Here is a 25,881-nt window from a genome sequence, read left to right as displayed (position 1 = left end):
ATTCGGGGTACTTAGATATAGGAATATATAATAAAGTACTTGCTCACCCTGCAAAATTCGCAATGAAGTTACATGTATGCCTTAAGTTATAACAGAATTTAGCATGCACACTTTATATCAAGTTGTCTTAGGATACGATATGAATAATATATGATTGAAGTATATTTTCAAATTTAATGAATTTTTATATCATTAATATTTTATTATATACCCTTTTTTACCTGAGTTTACCTGTAAGACAAATGCGCGCAAATGTAATCAAAAGCTGCGCGCAAACGTAAAACATTTTAATCTTCGAAAAACATTTTTTTTTCTATCAATTTTAGCATAACATATAGTGGCCGCTGAGAGTGAAACACACATTTTTTCAAGTTCTCATCAGAGTAAAAAACAAATATTTTTTTCTCCCAAAACTGGAAACAAAAAACTTTTTTTTCAAAAAAATCCATATAAATCTATTCATAATCAATAATACTGAAAAATTTGAATCAAGACGGACAAAATAGCAAAATCTTATATAAAACGCTATTTTGAAGGAGCCGGTGAAATAACAACTGAATTTTTCTTTTATCATGTTTACTTATTTCCTGATGCACCGTCAGTCTATTATTTCCCTTTAAAAAATAAATGGCGGCCTCCATGAACATCACATTTTTATGTATATTTTAATGTTTATATTTTCTTCCTAGCTGATTGAGTTGTGATGACAACATAAGAAAAGAAAAAGACAATTATCTGACATCTGATTATCTGATATCTTGTGTAAAGAAAGATAAAAGGTTATTTTTAACATGTTTAACAAACAGTCAGATCTCAGACATAAATAACAGAATAACTAGTCTTTTGCCTTGTAGAGGTCTAAATTATTTGAATGTTTCATGGGTTATCTACCTTTATGTTAAAACAAAATATGACTTGAACAAGTCAATTAATGTATAGCCAACTTTAGATTGATGTTGTACTGTTGCACCACTGTCCCAGATTCCTAAAAGGAGGAAAAAGGGGGGGCAGAGGGTTGTCACCATCAAACTTGTTTAACACATTCTCTGTGTGCCGGTCACAAGTTAACAGCCTGTAATTCTGTGGTTGTTTGTTGCTGTTCTTGTAAATCATATTATAATATTTCTTTCTCTATTCAGACCTGTAAAAATCATCTGTAGTGTAGAGGCCCACCGAATCTAACTAAACATTTCAAAAATCGAGCTGGCGGATGTAGATTTAAAAGGTTGTCATTTAGACTGCAGTTTTTGTGACAGTAAAATCTTATAAAGATATCATATAGCTTTTTGCATTTACATTTCTAAGCATAAATAGATTGGTTCACTGATTTCTCAAAAAAATCCTGAAAACGCAATTTTAAATTGAGAATCTATAGATATTACCCAAAACTACATTTTACATATTTTATATGGTATAATACTGATTTTATTGATTATAGAGACTATTATATAACTCTGAGATATACATGTATGTTATTTTTACTCAATAAAAGTTAATTTAATTGAAGTAATTTGAATTCTTTTGTCTTGTATGTTGGTTCCTTGTATATCATCGTATAACAAATTAAAACATTTGAAGATACAGTAGTTAATGTACATGTTATATTGCAGGACAAAAATATGAGATGTAAATTACCTGTTAGCTGGTGCCAGTGGAGATTCATGAAGACAAACCAAGGAATTCTTAACTTGGATTTTAGTTCATACAGAATTGTTGCAGCAAGAAATCTATACAGTAAAACCAAGATATGGGTAATTTATAAAGAAAAAGAGTGAATGAATAGTTTTGTTATGACAAAAATATATTTCAATTAAATTCAAATTTCGGCATTATTTGGGTCTCAAATTGTAAGAAAAGAAATCTAGAATCTGCCTAAATTTTAGTAAGGACCTTTCATAAGCTATTGAAGTCTTCAATAGATGAAAAAACAAGTGGTTGATATGGAGAAAAATATTTTTCACAAGGAGTCTGAATTCTGAACATCTGACAAAAAATTCCTCATTACTACCAAACCACTTCCTTAAAATTGACTATAATTCAAAAGTATAACCTACCTTATATATAATTAATACTAAAGTTTTAAAGGAAAAATGTACATAATGATGTATGGAGTACAGTATAAAAGCAGAAAGGGTGAAAACTGATACAAACTCTTTTATTTTTTTTCAGCCTGCAAAATATAATTCTGAAACAAGAATTGAACTGGAAAAGTACTGGAATCCCAAAATACAAGAACAGAATAAAACCAGACAAAAGTTTGATTTGAAGGTAATTAGTTTATAAAGATATACCTTGTTATGGGGTAAACATCAGAGAGATAGCAACATAATAATGCACAGGAACCATAAAATAACAGCTGTTTAATGTATTGTCCTTTTTTGTACTTCATTTGATTTTTGTGCTAAGTACTGTACATCTCGTATGTAAAAAGTAATGTAATTTCTGTATATAAGAGGAAAAAAGCATTGATGGGAAGGTTGGAGTTAAATAGGGCAATTAAGTTAATAACTGGTACTGCAGTGGCTGTCTTAATTCAGAGATCTTACTATATCATAGAAATCTATCTGTTATTTGCTGTTGTTACACAAAATAGCTGAGATGAGTGATTATTAATTTATTAACACTGATTGATTTTATGAAAATGGGCAAAAAACAAAAACTGACAAAAAAACCCAATAATACAATATTGATAACTCTTAAGGGGCAGATGTTTTATTGTTTTTTATATTATAAAATGTTAGAAATAAGACAAGAAGTCATAATTTGCCCCTTTTGAATAAAAGACAATGTCTGAGATTACACACAAGTATGTGCAAGAAAAAGAGATGTTATACAATAATTATCTTTTTTTCAGTCTGACAAAGAGAAATACTATGTACTGTCCATGTTTCCCTATCCTAGTGGTAAACTACACATGGGACATGTACGTGTGTACACACTTAGTGACTGTATGGCTAGATACCACAGGTTAAAGGGCAAACAGGTAAGATATTTATAATTAGCTCAATATTTACACAGCAGTATAAAAATGTAAACAACAGCAACCTCCGTCCTTAGATTTATTTTAAATTTTAAATGTTTAAAGCAATGAATTTGTAAGTTTACTCTCGGTTGACTCTGAAATTTTGGGTTATGAAAAATGATCCTGTAGTTCATTCAGATAGATCTGTTTCGAATCTGGATGAGTTGAAATATTCTATAGAGATTAATTATTGTGATATCAGAATGTGAGTTCTTACAGATATGTGTATAAGATATCAGAATGTGAGTTCTTACAGATATGTGTATAAGATAACAGAATGTGAGTTCTTACAGATATGTGTATAAGATATCAGAATGTGAGTTCTTACAGATATGTGTATAAGATAACAGAATGTGAGTTCTTACAGATATGTGTATAAGATAACAGAATGTGAGTTCTTACAGATATGTGTATAAGATATCAGAATGTGAGTTCTTACAGATATGTGTATAAGATATCAGAATGTGAGTTCTTACAGATATGTGTATAAGATAACAGAATGTGAGTTCTTACAGATATGTGTATAAGATATCAGAATGTGAGTTCTTACAGATATGTGTATAAGATATCAGAATGTGAGTTCTTACAGATATGTGTATAAGATATCAGAATGTGAGTCCTTACAGATATGTGTATAAGATATCAGAATGTGAGTTCTGACAGATATGTGTATAAGATATCAGAATGTGAGTTTTTACAGATATGTGTATAAGATATCAGAATGTGAGTTCTTATTATTGCAAAAAAACACATTTTTCGCATAGACAAAAACCTTAAAATAATTTTTGAATTTACTATAGTTATGTTTTCTGACCATATTAAATTTCAAATCCATACCAGTACAGTAACAGTAGTACTTCAATTGATCAGGATTGATAAATTTTCTTTGAACAGGTTATTCATCCAATGGGTTGGGATGCTTTTGGATTACCTGCAGAAAATGCTGCCATTGAAAGAGGAGAAATGCCAGATAAATGGACAAAAAGGTAATTCACTTTTTAATATCTTCAAGCAGCTGGCAAATACTACAAAATTCATTTATGAATCACACATGCATTTGTAAAAACATCTTTCAAATGAAATAGTAAAACCTTTTTATACATAAGCATGTGTAGAACAGAAACCTGTTTAAACTGGGAGCTTTTTTTGTATGTTTTCTGAATATTTATATCTGTGAGTATTATTCAGTAACTTAACCTATGCATGCTAAACACCTGTTTTATGGGAGAAAAAAGTTCCAATGGCTAATTTACAAAATACCATTATGAAAAAATGCTAGAAAGTCATTAAGCATTTCAATGTATCTTTGATCAAATTTAGTTTGTAAGATCTTTTGTGAAAATTGTTTCACCCTGACAGATGTTATTTAGACATGATCCAAATGTACATGTAAGAGGAAAATTATTTGACCTTCAACATTGAAATTTAAAATGGACATCATATCTGAATTAACTCTCTTTATCTATATATTGATACATGTTGAGTCATTGCTTTATAACTTTCATAAATAAGATATTTTATTTTCCAGTAACATTGAGAGTATGAGGAAACAGCTTGAAGAGTTACACTGTAGTTTTGATTGGGAAAGAGTAAGCTAATACAAAGGATTTTTATTATTTTAAGTTTTTGCAATGTTCTTATAATCGAAAATACAAAAGAATTGTTGTTATATCATTATCTAGAAAAAATTCTTATATGAATTGCATATTAGGGAATACATTGTAATGATTTGTCGAGAGAACTTCCGGTAGTTGATCTTGACGTTGGTTATTTTTCGATAGACGAAGTTGACCAAACTTCTTTTCATAACCAATGTAAACAAGATGACAGCAATAATAAAATGGATGTTACCATTTTCACTGCACGTTAATCCTTAAAAAAAATAATACACAAAAATATTCGTTTGAATGATTATAAGAGTTTACTTTTTACTAGATAGCAAATTTCATTGAGTACATATTTTTGCGTTAACCAACAAATATATTCATGCGTCAGGCCTATTCAATGACATAAATATACAATTTACGTGTGAAAGAGGTAACGAGTGTAGAAAAATATATTTCCTTTCTCCAATTTTAAAGAATTATAAGGATTAAACGGCTGTTTAAATCATGCCTTCATGTTTTAAAATGTGATATTAAATGACTTTTTTAAACTGGACCAAGTCACTCACAAACATAAAGTCCTTTGGACTTTTATTTGTTAGTGAGTAAATTGGTCGAGTTTGCACACCAATAAATTCCTTTAAAAAGTCATTTAATATCACATTTTATAACATGAAGGCATGATTTGTATATAGCAATTCCAGAAATAAAATATTTAATTTATTTCTGTCCTTTAGATTTGTTGAATAGCACTTTATAAATGCAAACAATTTTCTGAATTTTTAGAAGTGGTCCCATCAATTAAAGAGAGGAACCCATCAAAATGCATTTATAACAAAGAACTAAAAGTTGTTCTTTTTTCTTTCGATAATCTGTTTGGCTATTTTGTCATTCATTTTCTTCATTTTTCCCCCTGTAGGAGCTGTCTACATGTGATCCCTCTTACTATACATGGTCCCAATTTATATTCCTCAAGATGTATGAAGCTGGGCTTGTCTATCAAAGGGAGGTAAGTGTTGTTGATGTGACATCAATACAATTAGTTTGATTTATAGGACAAGTTAGGTTTGTAGAATTCAATGAAAAATGTGAAGAGTTTATTTAATTCTAAAGTAATATTTTCAGCTATTGTTATTTGATTAACGTTAAATATGTTGAAGTGTTTTAAAATTAATAAATAAAGAAAAATTGGTTCATTCTCTCAGTTTTCAAATTTATAAATGTTGAATTTTTTGTAGTTGACTATATTGTGAATAATATTATAAATGTAAAGAATTCAGCTGGACTGAAGAAATAAAATTATTTTTTTCTTTCAATTGTATGATTTCATAGGGACTTGTTAACTGGGACCCAATTGACCAAACAGTACTAGCCAATGAACAAATAGATGATCAAGGTCATTCTTGGAGGTCAGGGGCAAAAGTTGAGAAGAAGTATCTGAGGCAATGGTATATCAAAACTACAGCTTATTCAAAGGTATGTTCACAAATGCTATTCAGTTACGTTTTCACTGGTTGTCTTAAGTGAATGATTCACATTCTATAAAAAGAGACTTCCAAAGTTTAAGGTACAGAGGTCAAATGAAAATTGGTGTATATCTCTTTATTTTATATAGATCCATGTAGCTTGCATATTACCAATGACACATTTCCTCTGATCTGTTTATTTGAATTTTAAGTATGAGAAATATAAGAATTGAATGCAGAAGAAACTTGAAAATTTGAGTCACACGTAGACAGATTTTGTACACCAACTCTCTTTGTTGACATTTTCTGTTGAACAAGTTAAAACATTTATATACTTTATGTGATATAAACCATGAACAGATTTGTGAAATGATTAACATAATATATAAGAAACATACATGCATTAATACGCAGAATCATAATAATCTTTTTGGCAAGTTTTATGACAGATGCTATACATATTTTTGTTTCAAGTCTTTGTCTGACGGATTAAAGGAATTGAACCCTGAGTACTGGAGAGACATCATAAGCTTACAGAGAAACTGGATTGGTAAATGTACTGGTACCAGGCTAGATTTTGTATTGAAGGTAACAGAGTAATTATTGAAAGAGGACCATGATTCTTAAATGTATTTGAAAAGTTTAAATTTTAGTTTTCTTCTTTATTATTGCCAAACTAGTGAAAATACAGGGTCCAAATTTTGGCTCAAGTTTGGTTTTAGAAATGCATCGTTAGATTATACACCTTCATTATATATTAGTACATGATTTAATTAGTCTTGACAGTTTTGATACAATTATTATTGGGTGTATATCATTTTCTAACCATTATGTTTTTGAATTAGATGGCTAATCAGTCAAAATATCTGAGAACATAAACATTTAGGTTATTTCAAAATAAACTTCAAATTTTTTTCAAAGTCTTGATTTTTAATTAAAATAATGACTGATAAAAAAAGGAAATCATTATTCATGGTATAATTAATCTTTATTAATCATAAAAATGACCACAGAGCAAATTGTTTGTTTGGGGCAAACAAATTATATCTAAAAGTATATTGTAAGATTATTTATAGAGCCCTTACAATATCAAACATCTTTGGGTTGAAAGATCAATTGAAGTTTCACAGTAAATGTAGTACTGTCAATATAAAAAAACTTTGAGGACTCTTAATATATAATAGACATTTTTTGTATTTTGTAGAATGGAGATGAGACAATGACTGATCCCCTGTCTGTTTTCACAGATCATCCTGAAGCTCTATATGGTGTTTCTCACATAGCTTTGTCTCCAGAACACAGATTTAATGATCCACAGTATTATATGGTAAGCAGAGGTGTTACACTAAAAAGGAAAATGTTTTTTTATAAAACCATTGTCATTTTATTTTAAGACATGTATATCAACTTTATTTCAAATCAAATTATAAACAAAATAGCAATGTGTACCATAATAAAAAAAAAATGAAATAAACCTGAGCAACTAAAATTGATTTTTGATTAATTTTTTACCAACAAGTCTTTGCAGATTTATCTTTAAAGAAAACTTTGCTGACTCTTTATTGTATGGTTTAAATATAAATGAAAAGGGACATGGGAGATTCAAATATCAGACAGCAACTATATAAAACAACATCTTATTGACACAAAAAAGGTGTCTTTATTATATGCCAATCTCTAAATTTTCCTGTGTTTAAAAGAGTTATTAATAAACTAATAAAACCTCATAAGACAAGGTGTGACACCAAATTCTCCAAAATATTTTTTTTTTTTTTTTTCATTTATGTCAATGGAATAGGTTGAAAGGACTTCCCCAAAAACTTATTGAAGATACATACCACTTTAACACCCCCTACACACACTTTTTATACGCCCGTCGTCTTATAGACGGGATGTATTATGGTATACCGTTGTCCGTCCGTCCGTCCGTCTGTCCGTCCATCTGTCCGTCCGTCGTCCACACTTCGGACAATAACTCAAAAACACTTTCACCAATTTCCATGAAACTTTGGTGAATTGTTTATATCTATTGATGTAAGCTCCCTTTCGTTTTTTTTTAATTTCAGATTTTAAGTTTTGGATTTATGGGGCTTTATTCATAAAAAAGGGGGGATTTTCAACACTTCGGACAATAACTCAAAAAGGCTTTTACCAATGTCCATGAAACTTTGGTGAATTGTTTATATCTATTGATGTAAGCTCCCTTTCAATTTTTATAAATTTCAGATTTTAAGTTTTGGATTTATGGGGCTTTATTCATAAAAAAAGGGGGATTTTCAACACTTCGGACAATAACTCAAAAAGGCTTTTACCAATGTCCATGAAACTTTGGTGAATTGTTTATATATATTGATGTAAGCTCCCTTTCAATTTTTATAAATTTCAGATTTTAAGTTTTGGATTTATGGGGCTTTATTCATAAAAAAAGGGGGATTTTCAACACTTCGGACAATAACTCGAAAAGGCTTTCACCAATGTCCATGAAACTTTGGTGAATTGTTTATATTTATTTATGTAAGCTCCCTTTCAATTTTTATAAATTTCAGATTTAACATTTCCGTGTTATGAATTTTTATGCTTAAAAAGGGGGGATTTTCCAATTTTGGGACAATAACTAACACTTTCACAAAATTTTATGCAACTTTGATAAATTGTTTATATCTATTGACATAAGCTCCCTTTCCATTTTTATAAATTTTAGATTTTACGTTTTCTTAAGTAATGAAGTTTTATACTTAAAAAAGGGGGATTTTATGAAACTTTGGTGAATATATTAATGTAACATCCCTTTTGATTTGTATATATATTTTTAGTTGATCATATAAATTCATTTAAAGCATAAAAGACAAGTTAAAAGAGCAACGGGCGTATCATGCGCTAATGCGCAGCCCTTTTTTTGTTGTTTTTATACCCCCGCTTTAAACCCGCTTTAAAAAAGGGGGGGTATACTGTTTTACCTCTGTCTGTCAGTCCGTCCGTCCGTCAGTCTGTCCGTCCGTCAGTCAGTCCGTCCCATGAAACTTTCATCACATTTTTCTCAGGAACTACACATCCACCCTTTCTGTAATTTGGTATCAACATTTATATATGTCAGCCATACCATGTGATGCGTTTTCAGATTCATCACTTGACAACTTCCTGTTTACCGAACACTTGTCTGATTTTACACATGATAGCCAAGTTGAAAATTTTCGTCACATTTTTCTCAGGAACTACAATACAAGGATTTCTGAAATTTGGTTTCAGGATTTATATAAGTCAGCTATACCGTGTGATGCGTTTTCAGATTCATCACTCGACAACTTCCTGTTTACCGAACACTTGAGTGATTTTACACATGATAGCCAAGTTGAAAATTTTCGTCACATTTTTCTCAGGAACTACAATACAAGGATTTCTGAAATTTGGTTTCAGGATTTATATAAGTCAGGTATACCGTGTGATGCGTTTTCAGATTCATCACTTGACAACTTCCTGTTTACCGAACACTTGTATGATTTTACACATGATAACCAAGTTAAAAATTTTCGTCACATTTTTCTCAGGAACTACAATACAAGGATTTCTGAAATTTGGTTTCAGGATTTTTATAAGTCAGCTATACCGTGTGATGCGTTTTCAGATTCATCACTCGACAACTTCCTGTTTACCGAACACTTGTATGATTTTACACATGATAGCCAAGTTGAAAATTTTCGTCACATTTTTCTCAGGAACTACAATACAAGGATTTCTGAAATTTGGTTTCAGGATTTATATAAGTCAGGTATACCGTGTGATGCGTTTTCAGATTCATCACTTGACAACTTCCTGTTTACCGAACACTTGTCTGATTTTACACATGATAGCCAAGTTGAAAATTTTCGTCACATTTTTCTCAGGAACTACAATACAAGGATTTCTGAAATTTGGTTTCAGGATTTTTATAAGTCAGCTATACCGTGTGATGCGTTTTCAGATTCATCACTCGACAACTTCCTGTTTACCGAACACTTCCATATTTTTACACTATTAATATTATCCACTTGCGGCGGGGGTATCATCAGTGAGCAGTAGCTCGCAGTTTCACTTGTTTTTGTATGTTTTATCTAAAGAAATAATCTTTTTTAACTATATTTTTTTCATATTTTTTTATACGCCCGCAAACAAATTTTGCGTTTGTATAATGGTATAATGTCGTCCTCGTCTGTGTCGTCTGAAGACACATTTGGTGTCCGGACAATAACTTTAGTTAAGTGAATGGATTTCTATGAAATTTTATTAAAAGGTTCAATACCTCAAAAGGAAGGTTGGGATTGATTTTGGGGATGATGGTTCCAACTGTTTTGGAATAAGGGGCCCAAAACAAGCATTTTTCTACTTTCAGGATATCAACTTGTGTATAAATTTTTCAATTGCTCTGAAATTATTATAGGATTAAACACATTTTTTCTAGAGGTTATTGATGTGTAAACCAGGGCGATTAACTCACAAACTGAAAGGACTTTTATGTCAAGTTTGTGAGTAAGAGACCCAGTTTACACATCAGGGTTTGACCTCTGCTGTCGTTTAAAGCTGGGCCCTGCGGAGCACCTGGTTTTATTTTATACTGAGAATTTGGTATTCAAGTTAGTCATCCCTGTTCATAATTGCTTATATATATTTTAGCCAGTTTTTTTGTATACGCATATATCATTTGTACTTTTCATTGTTGTAGACTATTGATTTTTGTTGTTGAAAACATCTATATTGTTTGGTTGAAGTTTTATTAATGTTTAAGTTATACCTCCTTGTATTTTGAATATGAAATGAAATCTCCCTCTTTAGATTTGTTTGTTGAAAAATTATTAGCATATACTTTTCAGAAAAGATGATGGTTCCAACTGTTTTGGAATAAGGGGCCCAAAACAAGCATTTTTCTACTTTCAGGATATCAACTTGTGTATAAATTTTTCAATTGCTCTGAAATTATTATAGGATTAAACACATTTTTTCTAGAGGTTATTGATGTGTAAACCAGGGCGATTAACTCACAAACTGAAAGGACTTTTATGTCAAGTTTGTGAGTAAGAGACCCAGTTTACACATCAATAACCCCTAGTTAAAATGTGTTTAATCCTTATAATTCTTCAGTCAAACATACGGGATTATTAGTTTACATTATTTGTTTGATGGCTGCTATATTTACCATCAAAAGCACAATGGCATGTCATAACTATAAGGAATACGCCGCCATCTTGACTTTCTAAAAACCATAAATGTCCGATAACAGAATCTAAAATGCAATAGCACCTACCTCAAAAACTTCATTTTAATTAAATATTATCCGAATTTGAAGCGTTGTACGTAACGAAATAATCTTTCCCTTGAAAATTTTCATCCGTATGACGTTGTGTTTTGCCATGACGTAAAATCACCAAATCCTTTATGAAATTTCGCGGAATTTAATTTAAATTTTATTTTTATACATTTTCGAAGCTTTAGTGCATTTATTTTATTTCTTTTTTTTGGTTATATATGCATTAAAATAGAAACAACTGTTATGCAATTGGTTTATAATCTCAATTTTGACGAAAATCCCATTATCCCTGCAAGAATGTGTATCGCGCATGAATATATTACTACGAAAGTAGTTTCGGAATCACGGTTTATCGAAGTGTAAACCAAGAGAAAAATTCTAATTGACCAATCCAATTCAAGTATTTATAGGTATGCAAATGATATAAGAATTATACCACAATGTTTAATACAACAGGTAAAAGGTTTGGAGTATTTTTGGGGTTATGGTTCCAAAGGTTTAGGAATTTGGGGCCAAAAAAGGGGCCAAAATAAGCATTTTTGTAGTTTGCAGTCTATAACTTGTGTTTAAATGTTTGAATATCTCTAAAATTATACTACAAGGTTCCATACCATAAAGGAATGGTTAGTATTGACTTTGGGAGGTTATGGCTTAAAATGTTTTGGAATTAAGGGCAAAAAAGGCGAGAACTAGGTTTTTCTGGTCAAAATTTAAAAGCAGTGTGAGGGAGGTAATTCAAAAAACATTTAACATGCAATGTTGGGTATGTTCAGATTTACCTCCTTTACACTACTTGTAAATTATATATAAAGAAATGTCAGGTTTTGCACTAATTGCCAAAAAAGGGTGGTGGTAGTAGTTTTCAATTTTTTTCTCTCCAAATTTCTCAAATTCCAAAAGTTTGAAGAAGAAATCTTTGACTGCACAATATTGTGCAATAGATTTGTAAGATCTTGACATTTGTTTTGTGTCAGAAACTCATATTATGTCAAAAATTTGATCACAATCCAAATTCCTAGCTGTATCAAGCTTAAATGTGTCCATACTTGCCCAAACTGTTCAGGGTTTGACCTCTGCTGTCGTATAAAGCTGGGCCCTGCGGAGCACCTGGTTTTATTTTATACTGAGAATTTGGTATTCAAGTTAGTCATCCCTGTTCATAATTGCTTATATATATTTTAGCCAGTTTTTTTGTATACGCATATATCATTTGTACTTTTCATTGTTGTAGACTATTGATTTTTGTTGTTGAAAACATCTATATTGTTTGGTTGAAGTTTTATTAATGTTTAAGTTATATCTCCTTGTATTTTGAATATGAAATGAAATCTCCCTCTTTAGATTTGTTTGTTGAAAAATTATTAGCATATACTTTTCAGAAAAGAAAAAAAAAATCAATACTGATTGAAATGTTTACAGAAAAAAAATATTGGCACCATAAGACTCCACAAAAAATAGATAGAACTACAATCTGTTTTATCATGACAACATTTCTTTTTAGTTAAAAGATACAAGTGAAAGCAAATCAGCAGGTAAGGCTTACAGTCGAAACAATATTCTTTTAAAGATTTACGTCATAGTTTGTATCAATTACATTTTTAAAGGATTTAATACTTTGTGTTAAACACATTTTAGGAATTTTATGTTTGGATTTATTATTGGTAATGAAAGGAAAAGATATGTTGTAGAAGGTATTGGATTCTTTGCTATGCACCAAAAGCTAGAGAGGCCTAGGTGGCCTAGTAGTCTAAGTTGAATTACTGTACCACTAGCCTTAAAACAATGAGGTAGAGAGTTGAAATCTATCCTGTGACAGGTCCCATTGACTCCAATTTTAATTGACTAAGTTTGTCAGTTTTTCTACCAAAGGTTAATGGTTCTTTCTTATCCACCAAAGGTTAATGGTTCTTTCTTATCCACCAAAGGTTAATGGTTCTTTCTTATCCACCAAAGGTTAATGGTTCTTTCTTATCCACCAAAGGTTAATGGTTCTTTCTTATCCACCAAAGGTTAATGGTTCTTTCTTATCCACCAATATAAGTGGCTGCCACTAAAAAGCAATAAAGGTAAAAGTGGCTTTAAACACTACAAACAATACTAAGCAAAATTTTAAGAATTATAGTTAAAATTGTACACATGGAAGAATTTTAGTACATTTGGCATGAACAATCTTCATGCAAGTTATATTCAAAAAGGTTAAACAGGAATTGTGCAAAGACATTTAAAATGTCAGCATTTTCTTACATTTATTTTTTCATTTATGTTCAGATAGATTACTGACTATAGAAGCAGTTCATCCCATAACAGGGGACAGAATACCAATAATTATATCAAACTCTCAGGAGGAAATGATTGAAGCCTGTTTTGGTAGGTTATAGAAGAACTACAACAAATTTTGAAATATTTATGTTTAATAGTAATTATTGATGAATAGACACAATTGAGAGAGTAGTTTCAATTTTCACAGTAATAAAAACATAGCACAAATTTCTGAATTTACATTTATATATAAATACTTAATAATGTTCAAAAAAGAAAGAAAACGTTAACAAAAACATTAGACAAATAAAATCAGGCTTCACAGTCATAAAACTTTCGAGCATGATTTTTGTACTCAGACTCGAAAATCAACCAATCAAATTGCTGGATTTCATGTTTCGAGCATGATTTTTGTGCTCCGAGCACTGAGCAAAGTTTTATGCCTTCAAGGCCAGATGTTACCTTTGCAACAAGAAAAATCAGGGAAAGACGCCAAAAAACAGTACTCAAATAATACACAGAAAAATAAAGATTGAGAAACACAAACTCAAACAAGAACTAGGGATTGAAAACTCAAAAGTATAGAGATTAACAATAGAGCAGGCATCTGAAAAACACAAGTAAAAATTTAGTAAAAAGAACAGTTCAGTGATGCTTTTACATTAAAGTGTTCCATTTTAAGTAAAAAACAGTCTACATTCATTCGCTATCAATTATGATTTTTTCCCCCTGTAATTTTGTGAACTATGGTAAAACCTGGCTAAATATTTATAAACAGGCTACACTTACATGAAATATAGAATAAGGAGTACAAAGTCAGTTAAAATTGGGCAGATTTGTTTAGAATTATTGTTTAAAATTAGGCTGAGCAGATTTTGATTTTTTACAGGCATACCAAGTTTATCACAACATGATCTAGAGTGTGCAGAGAAATTTGGATTTACTTTCAAGGAGGTAATAGACTCTGATGGCAACATTATGAATTCTGAACAGGTAATTATGAGCTTAATTTGAACACACTTTGCTACTTTTTTCATTGTTTGCTAAAAAATAGAAAGAATATGTGTATATGGCACAAATGTGTCCTGATATTTTATTGTGCTCTCCACAGCCGACAGGTCATTTTGCTCACCTGATGAATTGATTCTGTATAAGTAAAATGTTGGTGAAAATAGTAAACTAATAAGAAATATTTTGATGATATGAAATAAAACATGTTTGTTCTATATACCATACTAATTGCAGTTTTCAGGTCTGACTAAAAACCAAGCGTTTCAAGAAATCTGCAGTTATGCAAAGGTATGAAGTATTTTTTAGAAAAGCCAACTGTCACAATGCTTGACAAATTTTGCCTTAGACAATCATACTAATTTGTTATGTAAAACTTGATTATTTATATAAATAACAATACTTTAAAGTAATGACTAAAGCAATCATGCATATAATTTAAATGTTATATCAGAATCTGAGGGCCTCAGGGAAGATTAGTTTATTGTAACTAACTGAGTTGGTGTCTTCCGCGAATGCCAACATTTTATATGTTACCTATTCCTTGAATGCCAACAAAAATATTTCAAAAGATGTTTATATAATAACAATAAGTGTTTTTATAAGTATTTAACTGTTAAAAATAATTAATGAACTTTATAGAAATGCAACATTTAATCACTTTCTCATAAGGAAAAACAGTAGATTTTAGGGGTAAAATTATTATTATGTTTCAAGGGAATATCATGTGTACTAAGCTCCAATATTTTCAAATATTTACAAAATGTGTTCACAACATACACAAGCAACTGGAAAGTATTGATAATCTGGTTTTCTGAAAATTGATATGGAACAATATCAGTTGCTAATGTCAATCTATTGTGAGTAAGACCAACAAATGAGCAAAGTACTTACGATTGTCAAATTGTTGATATTTTAACATATTTATACTGACAAAACCCTATAGTTTGTTTATTGTACTAATGCTAGTCTTAAATCTTGTTTTGTTTTTTTTTTATTTTTCACTTCCAAAAGTAACCTTGATAAGTCAATTCCTCATAAGTTGATACATGTAGTTCTGATTAATTTCTTTCATCAAATGATAACTACAGCATCTCAGAAACTAATTAATATTAGCAATTAATTCTTAGACTTTCACTGAAAGAAATATAATGCTTAATCATCCTAAATTATATAATCGTTATACAAAATGTACCATGAAGATACTGAAATAGTAAAAATAAATCACATAATTTGAAGGATGGAAATAGCATGTCATAATTCTAATTAGGTAAAGTATACACATTTTACTGTTACAAAACTGAAAAAAGTTAACAAAGACGGCATAATAGCAGTGCATGCAGATTTTCTTTCTTTTAAAATAAATTGTTTACCATGACATTTTTGAAAAGCCTCTTATTTATTTTTCCTCAGGAAAAAGGATTTGGGGGTCAATTGACCAGTGAAAAACTGAAAGATTGGCTGATATCCAGACAGAGGTATTGGGGAACTCCAATACCCATAATTCATTGTCCAAAATGTCAGGTATGTTGCATTTTAAGTTTTACTAGAACACACCCGCGATATCGCAGGAAACCGACAGTGCAAGGTAAAATCCTAAATACACCATTTTGTGGTGCGCCTGTCAGATGCAGAACGTACAGATAAGGTAATAGGTAACAGGTGAATATACTTTTGGTATCGGTATCGGATTCGACTCGGAACTTGTTAATTATTGGCAATATTTATTATGTGGAAAACAAAAGGGTGTGTCTGAAATAAATATCTGTATGAAACATTTCCAAAAATCGCAATAATTAAACTCACTTTTTATGTTCAGTCTTTGTAAATCTAAATAATTAATAAGAAATAATTCATGGAAGCCATAGATTGTTTGAAATTTACACATGGCCTGGGCTGTGATATTAGACTTTTATCCTGAGCGTAACTTTCAACTCCAGCGTTTTCGTGTGTGTGACGTCAGGTTTTGAAATGACTTCAATGCACCAAAATCATTAATAGACTTTCGCAGAATTTTATTTTATTTTTATTTTGTTGTTTCTCCGAGCTCTAGTGTATTATACTTCTTTTTATTTTGCATCCAAATTAGAATAAAACTTATTTTTTCTTTTTTAATTGTAATTTTAAAACAGCAAAGGGTTTCCAAATAGGTTCTAATACATGTGGAATTACATGGTAAGTATATTGTAACAGCCATTATTATGTATGTCTCTGAGTCTGTGCTAAGTATAGATATATCGAGAATTTTATCACGGTGTTGTTTTCAAAGCGAAAGAAGCATGTCATATCAGAATACACAATAATACAGTATTTTCATCTATAGATTTTAAAGGAATTTAGAAAGTGAAATTGCACTATTTAAATTAATTTAATTGGTTAAATCTCATCACAGCACACCTTTTCTGCTTTATGCATGTTTAAACATTGTTAATCAGTACTTGTACCAATCCCAAAACATCTTTTTCATAGATTTATTTGATTATTTATTTAAGATTTATTTTGTTATTTGTCATAGATAGTACCAGTGCCACAAGAGGAGTTGCCTGTTAAATTGCCAAAGTTAAAAAGTCTGACACAGAAAGGATTATCTCCCTTGACACAGGCCACAGAATGGCTCAATGTTAAATGTCCAAAGTAAGTCAATGTATGAATGATAATTTGAAAAATTTGTTCCAATTTTGATATATTTTGATAGAAAAGCATATATTTGTAATTTCCAAACCATGTTCAAAGCTATTCATTCTAATTTTATAATATAAAAATCTTCTGCTTTTAATTTAACTACTGGGCCAAATTAAACAAAACTTGGCTCAATAATAATTAGGGTGACTAATACTATTCATTATGATTTTAACCTTATTAAACATGATTTTCCAAACCACAGTAGATATAGGTGAGTGACACAGGCTCTTGAGAGCCTCTAGTCCTATAAAACATACATTCAAGTTTCAAACCTTAAAATTTTCTTTTTGATTCAGATGTGGAGGAGATGCCACCAGAGAAACAGATACCATGGATACATTTGTTGATTCTTCGTGGTACTTCCTTAGATACCTTGACCCTAGCAACAATAGTCTGCCATTTGATAGAGAGGCTGCCAATCAGCTGATGCCTGTCGACCTGTATATTGGCGGAAAGGAACATGGTTTGTTTTGTATTTATAATTAGCAAAAAAACTGAAAACTTTTTTTAAAGAAAATCACAATGAATCACAAACAGTTTTACTTTTTTCTTCACTTTTAAAAAAAAATTCCATAACATGCTCCCCCTTCTCCTCTGTCAGACTTGGTGCAGATACATTAGAATAGCATATTCAAATGAAAACTAAATTTTATTTCATTCAACTTTACGACAAAAGAGATGATTTCATCTCCCAAATTGTGTGAATTTTCATTTTTAAACCAAGAGTTTCAAATGGTGAAGTTGAAATCATCACTTTGTAAATTTTATGGTGGCCATCACCAGTTGGTTGACCGTTATAGAATATCCGTTTCATAGATGATATCGGATATGTTCCTTATGTCATTACTACATTTCTGATCCCTTTTCACAAATGTGACCTACCGAATTAGACTATTTACCCCTATTTGTGACAATTTACCTATTGTTTTTGTTGTTTTGTTCACACATTGTTGTCAATATAATGAAATTTGATGCGACTGTCATAGAAGTGAGAGGTTTAGCTAGCTTTAAAACCAGGTTCAATCCACCATTTTCTACATAAGAAAATGCCTGTACCAAGTAAGGAATATGACAGTTGTTATCCATTCGTTTGATGTGTTTGAACTTTTGATTTTGCCATTTGATTGGGGACTTTCCTTTTTGAATTTTCCTTGGAGTTCAGTATTTTTGTGGTTTTACTTTTTATTATAAAAAATTAATTGAATGATTTCTATTATCTTTATAGACAAATATCTGGTGTTTTTTTGGTATTTTTTTTTCCTGATGTTTGGTTGTTTTAATGATTTTTTAAAACTGTATTTTGGTAACAAGATAATATTCTAGTTTAACTGTTTTGATTAGTTGCTCATTTCTCAGCTCTACTTTCAGCATTTTAAAGAAGAAATAAAATCAATTTGAAGTTTTCATTCATGAGTATGATCAGGACCCTAACACCCCTAAAATTTTTATCTTCTACTAAATTCTTACCGGTATTTAGAAAGTAACTTAAATATTTTTGTATTTGTTTCTCTATCTAATTTTGACAACAACTCATATTCTTAATTGTAATTTTGTTTTATATTTCAGCTACTTTACACATGTTCTTTGCCAGATTCTTTAACCATTTCCTGTGTGATGCTGGTTTCCTATCACACAGGGAACCATTCACAAACCTACTGCCTCAAGGAATGGTATTAGGACAGAGCTATAAAGTTAAGGAAACAGGACAATATCTGAAACCAGAAGAGATTGATTTTTCTAGTAGGTATTTTCTGTTCTTGGATAATGACAAACAAAATCCAAAAACAACAACACCACCTTCCAAAAAAAGCCCTAGATTTCATAATTTTTTTTGTCTGGATTGTTAAAGAATAGAAAATAAGAATTCTTTAAAAGATACTTAAAATCCAAATACCCTGACAAAAGCAGAAAATATGTAAGCATCTGTCCTGCTTCAGGTAAAAGTTTTTGGTTAAGGTATATTTTGATGAAGTTTAAGTCCAATCAACTTGAAATTTAGTACACATGTTCCCTATGATATGATCTTTCTAAATTTTATGCTAAATTAGAGTGTTGACGCCTATTTCATATCCCACTGTACATAGAAAATGATAGTGTGAGTGGGGGATTTGAGTAAAACGGACACATTCTTGTTAAGAAAATAGTAAATATTTCCTGGCACTAAAATAAAGGCTCCCTAAAGCACACCAAATACTTGATAATGTGAGAGTAAGTTTTCAATGTTTAGAAATCTTTTAAAAAAATTGTTTACCTGTTTTGTTGCAGATCGCAAATCACCTGTAGAAAAATCCACTGGCAAGTCTTTAATTCAAGAATGGGAGAAGATGAGCAAATCCAAGTATAATGGTGTAGACCCTCAGGTTGGTAGAACTTATTACACAATATCAAAACAAAAAACATACTCCATATTAATTTTCATTGCAGAAAAGGTATGGAAAAATTTAAGCTCACAGGACACAATCTGAGGTTTTTACAAATGTTTTATTTTCTAATATTTAAAATGTTGATTGTGAAATTTTCTGTAACAAAAATAACTAATTTGAGGGCACAATTATTATTATGAATGATATTCTATGGAACAAAATGATCCTGTCATAACTACATAATGCAGAACTAATTTTGAAGATGCCTTCTGACATTATTCAGTTGTTTATAAAGAAGAGATGTTTATAGTTGCATGTTTAATAGGAAATATTATGTAATGCTGCCACAAGAATAAATTGTTGATAATGTGGCTCTGATTCTTAAATTTTACCTAATTTATAGGAAATTATTGATGAGTATGGTGTATCTGCAACAAGAATGACAATTGTATATAATGTGGCTCCTAAGTCTGACAGAAAATGGTCTAACACAGGTAACTTTACATTTAGTTAAGACAGATTATAATGAATTACAGGTAATGGAGATCAATTTGCAGATTAACACTCGTAAATTTTAAAAAAAGTAGATGTGTGGTAAGGACAGGAAGACCACTACCTCATAACAGAAATACTGGGGGTACATTTATTTTCGTGGGTATCAATTTTCCTGGACTGCTGAAAAGTAGTATATTAGCGAATAATTGATGTTGTGGTTTTGCCAATCTCTGTATACAAAGCCTATTGAAAATATGTTAATTGTTGAACATTTGAATTCATGGTTCACCTGTACCCACGAAACCCACAAAAATTGGTATCCAACCAATAATAATAAATCCACAGTAACCCAAAAAACGTTAAGAGGTCAACATATGCTTTTCAACAATAAAAGCAGTTCCTACACCGTAGGGTTTAAGCAGAAGTTATATCATCAAATGACCTGTAAATATCAAATGACACTACAGTTATTTATATCCATAAATGTGTCCCTGACCTTATGTCTATAGTATTTTGTCAAAGGAGATTTCCCTACAATATCCCTTTGGGTCCATAATCACCATACTATAGGCATTATGTGTCATGATGGAAAATAGTAGCCAAAAAGCAGTTTATTAATCTTTGTCTATAAAGATCATTTAATTTTAAAACATTGATATTAAATGAAACATTTAATTTTCTCTTTCATGTTTTCCTAATAATTCTTTCTTTTAAAATACATTTTCAGAATTTAAAGGTGTTTTGAACTGGAAAGGAAAAATCTGGAGTCTAGTTACCATGGTTTTAAAGAATTATAAAAAGGTTGATACTGCATATCAGGATATCGAAGAATGGGATAGAAAAATAAAAGAAGTTAGAAATGTTCATTTGGCTGAGGTAAGCAATTAGATTTATATGGTGGAAAGGTTGTCAGAGGATAATATATCAGTATTTTTAACGACTACTTAAGCCTGTCAGATGATTTAAGAGCAACTCAGCTACTGAATTCAACATTGTGGTTTCTATTGTGAGCACCATCAATTGAAGGCTCAGGGTTTATTAAAAAATGTTTGTAAAATACAGAACGATAAAGGGAAACAAAATATTTTTCAATTTTGCTACCTCAGAATCATAAAAAAAGCTTTTGTTCAAGTTTTTTGGCTCACCTGGCCCAAAAGGGCCAAGTGAGCTTTTCTCATCACTTGGAATCTGTCGTCGTTAACTTTTACAAAAATCTTCTCCTCTGAAACTACTGGGCCAAATTAAACCAAACTTGGCCACAATCAAATAGATTATAGGGGTAAAATGTAGATTTTGGCTTATATCTTTGAAACCAAAGTATTTAGATGAAATCTGAAATGGTAAAATTGTTTATCAGGTCAAGATCTATCTGCCCTGAAATTTTCAGATGAATCCGAGAACCCTGTTGTTGGGTTGCTGCCCCTTAATTGGTAATTTTAAAGAAATGTTTCCGTTTTTGTTTATTATCTTAAATATTATAATAGATAGAGATAAACTGTAAACAGCAATAATGTACAGCAAAGTAAGAGCTCAAAATAAGTCAACATGACCAAAGTGATCAATTGACCCTATAAGGAGTTATTGCCCTTTATAGTCAATTTTTTACAATTTTCATAAATTTTTACAATTTTTGTAAATTTTTACAAAACATTTTCCACTGTCACTTTCTGGGCCAATTTCATTATAGATAGAGATAATTGTAAGCAGCAAGATTGTTCAGCAAAGTAAGATCTACAAACACATCACCAACACCTAGACACAATTTTGTCATGAATCCATCTGTGTCCTTCGTTTAATATGCACATAAACCAAGGTGAGCGACACAGGCTCTTTAAAGCCTTTAGTTTTAATTCTATGAATAATTGATCTCTAAAGAAATTTGATCTTACATTAAATCTCACTGTTAACTGCAAACAAATCATTTTATTTTAATATAAAAATGTGCATTTTGATTATAAAGAATCTTCTGTCATGTTATTTAAAAATCCCATTTAGGTTTGACAAAGTTAATGTATATTATACAAAACTGTTTTTATGCCCCACCTACGATAGTAGAGGGGCATTATGTTTTCTGGTCTGTGCCTCCGTTCGTCTGTTCGTTCGTTCGTCCGTTCGTTCGTCCCGCTTCAGGTTAAAGTTTTTGGTCGAGGTAGTTTTTGATGAAGTTGAAGTCCAATCAATTAGAAACTTAGTACACATGTTCCCTATGATATGATCTTTCTAATTTTAATGTCAAATTAAAGTATTGACCCCAATTTCATGGTCCACTGAACAAAGAAAAAGATAGTGTGAAGCTCAGGTTAAAGTTTTTGGTCAAGGTAGTTTTTGATGAAGTTGAAGTCCAATCAACTTGAAACTTAGTACACATGTTAACTATGATATGATCTTTCTAATTTTAATGCCAAATTAAAGTATTGACCCCAATTTCACCGTCCAGTGAACATGTAAAATGATAGTGCGAGTGGGGCATCCGTGTACTATGGACACATTCTTGTTTTAAATTCTTTTTTTTAGATAAACTTCAATTTTGAGACAACATTTATGATCAGTGTAGCATTAACAGCCATGCAACAACTTACTGAATACTTAAGGGTAAGAAAACTTTTTTGACAGATGGTGGAATATTTAGTATACAATGGACAATATTTCAACAGTTATAAAAGATAAATTGTAGTATCAACACTACCATGTACTACGCTCACACAAACAATTATTTATATTTTTTGCAAAACAATTGAATATATTTACACTGAACAATAAAACAATACAGATTAATGTTCATTTTAATTGATGAAAGTTGAAATTCAAAACCAATTGTATTCTCCTAAAATGTCCTTGTGTTTTCATGCAGAGCCTTCTATCATTAGTGAGTAGGAGGCAAATTTTTCATTTGTCTTTGTGTCTTTATCATGTGAAAACTTTTGGTGTAAGCTAGTTTACCATGAAACTTAAAACACAAAGATTTAATGGGTTACTGAGTTGGGAAATATGATAGACTAAGTATAACATCATTACAGTTGTAGGTTAAATTTTTATTTACTGTCTTAAACTAATAGAACAGTAGTCTTAGTTACCTAAAGATTTCTTTGTGTTTTTTGTTTGTTTTATTAAGTTGCTGTCTAATTGACATATACCATCAAATTTTGTTATTAATGTGTACATTAATCAAATGTTTATTTTCAGAGTGTACCTACAGAAGTAGCTGTGAACAGTGATATGTTTTTACAGACCTTGGCAGAAGTTATCATTATGATTTCTCCAATATCTCCATCTTTTGCCAGTGAATTATGGGAAGGATATAGAAAAAAATTTAATTCCTGTTCTACATGTGATATGGTATGTTTAAGAAATAATTTATGCAAGCTATACTTTATTGTAGTTTTAACATGGGTAGGCATTATATTCGTGATTATTTTTGCCCGAAAATAACTCAAATATTATGGTTACCCATGTTAAAAGTACAATAAAGTTTAGCTTGCATCAATTATTTAGATTATAATTAGGACAATTAAGGTCATTTCTATGTCGGATGTGTATAAGTGTAGATCGTTTGTGTAGGCACTTCTATGAACTTCCCTGTTTTGTTTGTAGAGAATCAGACCGGCTCTTTGTTTTTTCAGGGGGAGGAGTTTTAAACAGCCAGATTGAACGGTTGTCGCATCTAGGTCAATTATGTCAATTTCGAAATGCAACACATTACAGTCATAATAAAAGATTTAGTAACAACATGTTCATCATTTAAGTTTGAAAGTGTTTTTAATTAATGAAATATATTTAATGCATGCCAATTTGATAAAATTCATTATTTTGCAGGAGTCAATATACGCATGTGCAAACAAATTTTATTGGCTTTAGAGCATGGGTTTATTCTCAAAGTGAAAGAAGCATGTCATATTAGAAATTCAAATTTATATAAGTATGGTGGAAAACAGGGTGTAGATCATGGAATAAGCATAAAATTGAGAATGAAAATAAGAAATGTGTCAAAGTGACAAGAACCCAAACAAAGAGTAGAAAACAGCTAAAAGCCACCAATGGGTCTTAAACGCAGCAAGCAAATCCAATACTAAGAGGTTGGCTTCAGCTAGCCCCCTAATCAAAATGTGTACTGGTTCAGTGGAAATGGACATTTCACTAAACTCCAAACTATATGCATAGACTAAAATTTAAAAAACACACAAAACTAATAAAGGCCAGAGGCTCTTGACTTGGGACAGGCACAAAAATGCTGCGGAGTTCAGCATGTTTTGTGAGATCTCAACCATCCCTTTATACCTCTAGCTAATGTAGTATACACAAACACATAGCAGTATGCACAATAAAACTTAATTTAAGTCTGAGTCACATATCTGTATTAAACTTTATCTTTACAAAAGCTGATTTAAAAATTTGTTGGGAAGTTTAACTCAATCAATTTTAATTACACCACTGTAAACACGGTATACATGAGAGATATATAGGAATCATTGTGTCCATCCATCCATCTGTGCGTCTGTCTGGCCGTCCGTCTATGTACTTTGTCAGTGCAACTTCTTCTAAACAGCTGGTCAGATATTGATTAAACTTACACAAAAGTTATAAAACATTTCATAAGGATATGCATTTCAGATTATAAACCCTGTCAATCATGTTAAAGAGGAGATTGAACTTACTTATTTAATTATTCTAATAGTATTATGGTGAGGGGAGATGGTTATCATTTTGTGAATTCATTCAGTTCTATAAATTATGATCTAAAAAATATTGGGTGATGTTCTTTCCCTATTGATATAGATATGCATTTTCAGGTCATTGATGAATCATATATCTTTATTCTTTATAGAATCGGTCAGTGCAAGAACAAACATGGCCAGAAATCGATAAAGACTGTAACATGATTCTGAATGTTAAGGTTAGTAAAGTTCTTTTGATGCTCAAACCTAAACAGTAAAAAAAGACAATTTTTTTTTTATAATAAATCAACCATTCATTCATTGTTTGAATGAACAAATAAAATCAGTTCGTCTGTCTGATTGTGTTAAATTAAAAACAGGAATCAACAAAAATATTTGTATAACAGTACAACAGACTATAAATGAAAACAAAAAAACAGCGAATAAAAACAAAAACTTGGTTCAAGTACACATAGCATAGTCACAAATATGAACAAAGCCAGCAGACTCTGTGTTATTATAACATAAATCTTATATATTCTAATTTCAGTGCAATAATAAGATGGTATTCGATACAACTGTTCCATACCCTATACTCAATACCTTGAGTAAAGAGGAAGCACAACAAATCAGTCATCGTCATCCTGTATATAAGAAATATTTTGAAGAACATACTGTGAAAAGTGTACATCTAACTGTGAAGCCAGACTATAAAGCTATAATAGATTATCGTATACCTGATATTGATGAGGATGTCATTAGAAAACTTAATAAGAAGAGGAAAAAGAAATGAGTTAAAAAAATAAAAAATCAATAAGATATATATTTTAGTAAATTTTCCTTTTCCTGGTAAAATTCTGTTTTATTATCAGCATCACAAAGGAAAAGGCATGTCTAGTAACTACTCCATCTCATCCGTCTGACTATTTCTACATCATTTCCCCAATCTAATAATTGTATTAATGACTTCTGAAAAAGAAGCTTTTTATTTTAAAGATATGTTAACCGCTTAAAGTCATAAGAAACCTCAAATTAAAAAAAAATATGCATAT

The 25,881-nt window shown here is 30.6% G+C and overlaps 1 protein-coding gene across 2 annotated transcripts; it reads left to right on the top strand.

The window, feature by feature from the left end:
* The first annotated feature begins 600 nt into the window (after positions 1-600).
* Positions 601-25,648, top strand: LOC139498544 (probable leucine--tRNA ligase, mitochondrial). 2 transcript variants are annotated; one of them, XM_071286972.1, is made up of 25 exons: positions 601-779; positions 1,611-1,751; positions 2,170-2,268; positions 2,855-2,983; positions 3,917-4,008; positions 4,551-4,611; positions 5,546-5,635; positions 5,959-6,102; positions 6,567-6,680; positions 7,297-7,419; positions 12,872-12,902; positions 13,639-13,737; positions 14,519-14,622; positions 14,875-14,928; positions 16,051-16,161; positions 17,153-17,271; positions 17,616-17,782; positions 18,886-19,059; positions 19,585-19,679; positions 20,086-20,176; positions 20,905-21,053; positions 22,692-22,769; positions 23,361-23,513; positions 25,000-25,068; positions 25,380-25,648. In XM_071286972.1, exons 2-25 carry the CDS (start codon positions 1,620-1,622, stop codon positions 25,620-25,622), a joined length of 2,721 nt encoding a protein of 906 aa, XP_071143073.1. In that variant the 5' UTR covers positions 601-779; positions 1,611-1,619; the 3' UTR covers positions 25,623-25,648. The 2 variants fall into 2 exon arrangements, with proteins under 2 accessions (XP_071143073.1, XP_071143074.1); XM_071286973.1 differs by having other exon boundaries at positions 614-658.
* The last annotated feature ends 233 nt before the right edge of the window (positions 25,649-25,881 follow it).

The sequence above is a fragment of the Mytilus edulis genome, chromosome 12 (genome assembly GCF_963676685.1).
Source record: "Mytilus edulis chromosome 12, xbMytEdul2.2, whole genome shotgun sequence".
In the NCBI taxonomy this organism is placed as follows: Eukaryota; Metazoa; Mollusca; class Bivalvia; order Mytilida; family Mytilidae; genus Mytilus; species Mytilus edulis.
The sequence above is the reverse complement of the archived record's forward strand: the minus strand, read 5'-3'. Positions and strand labels throughout refer to the sequence as shown.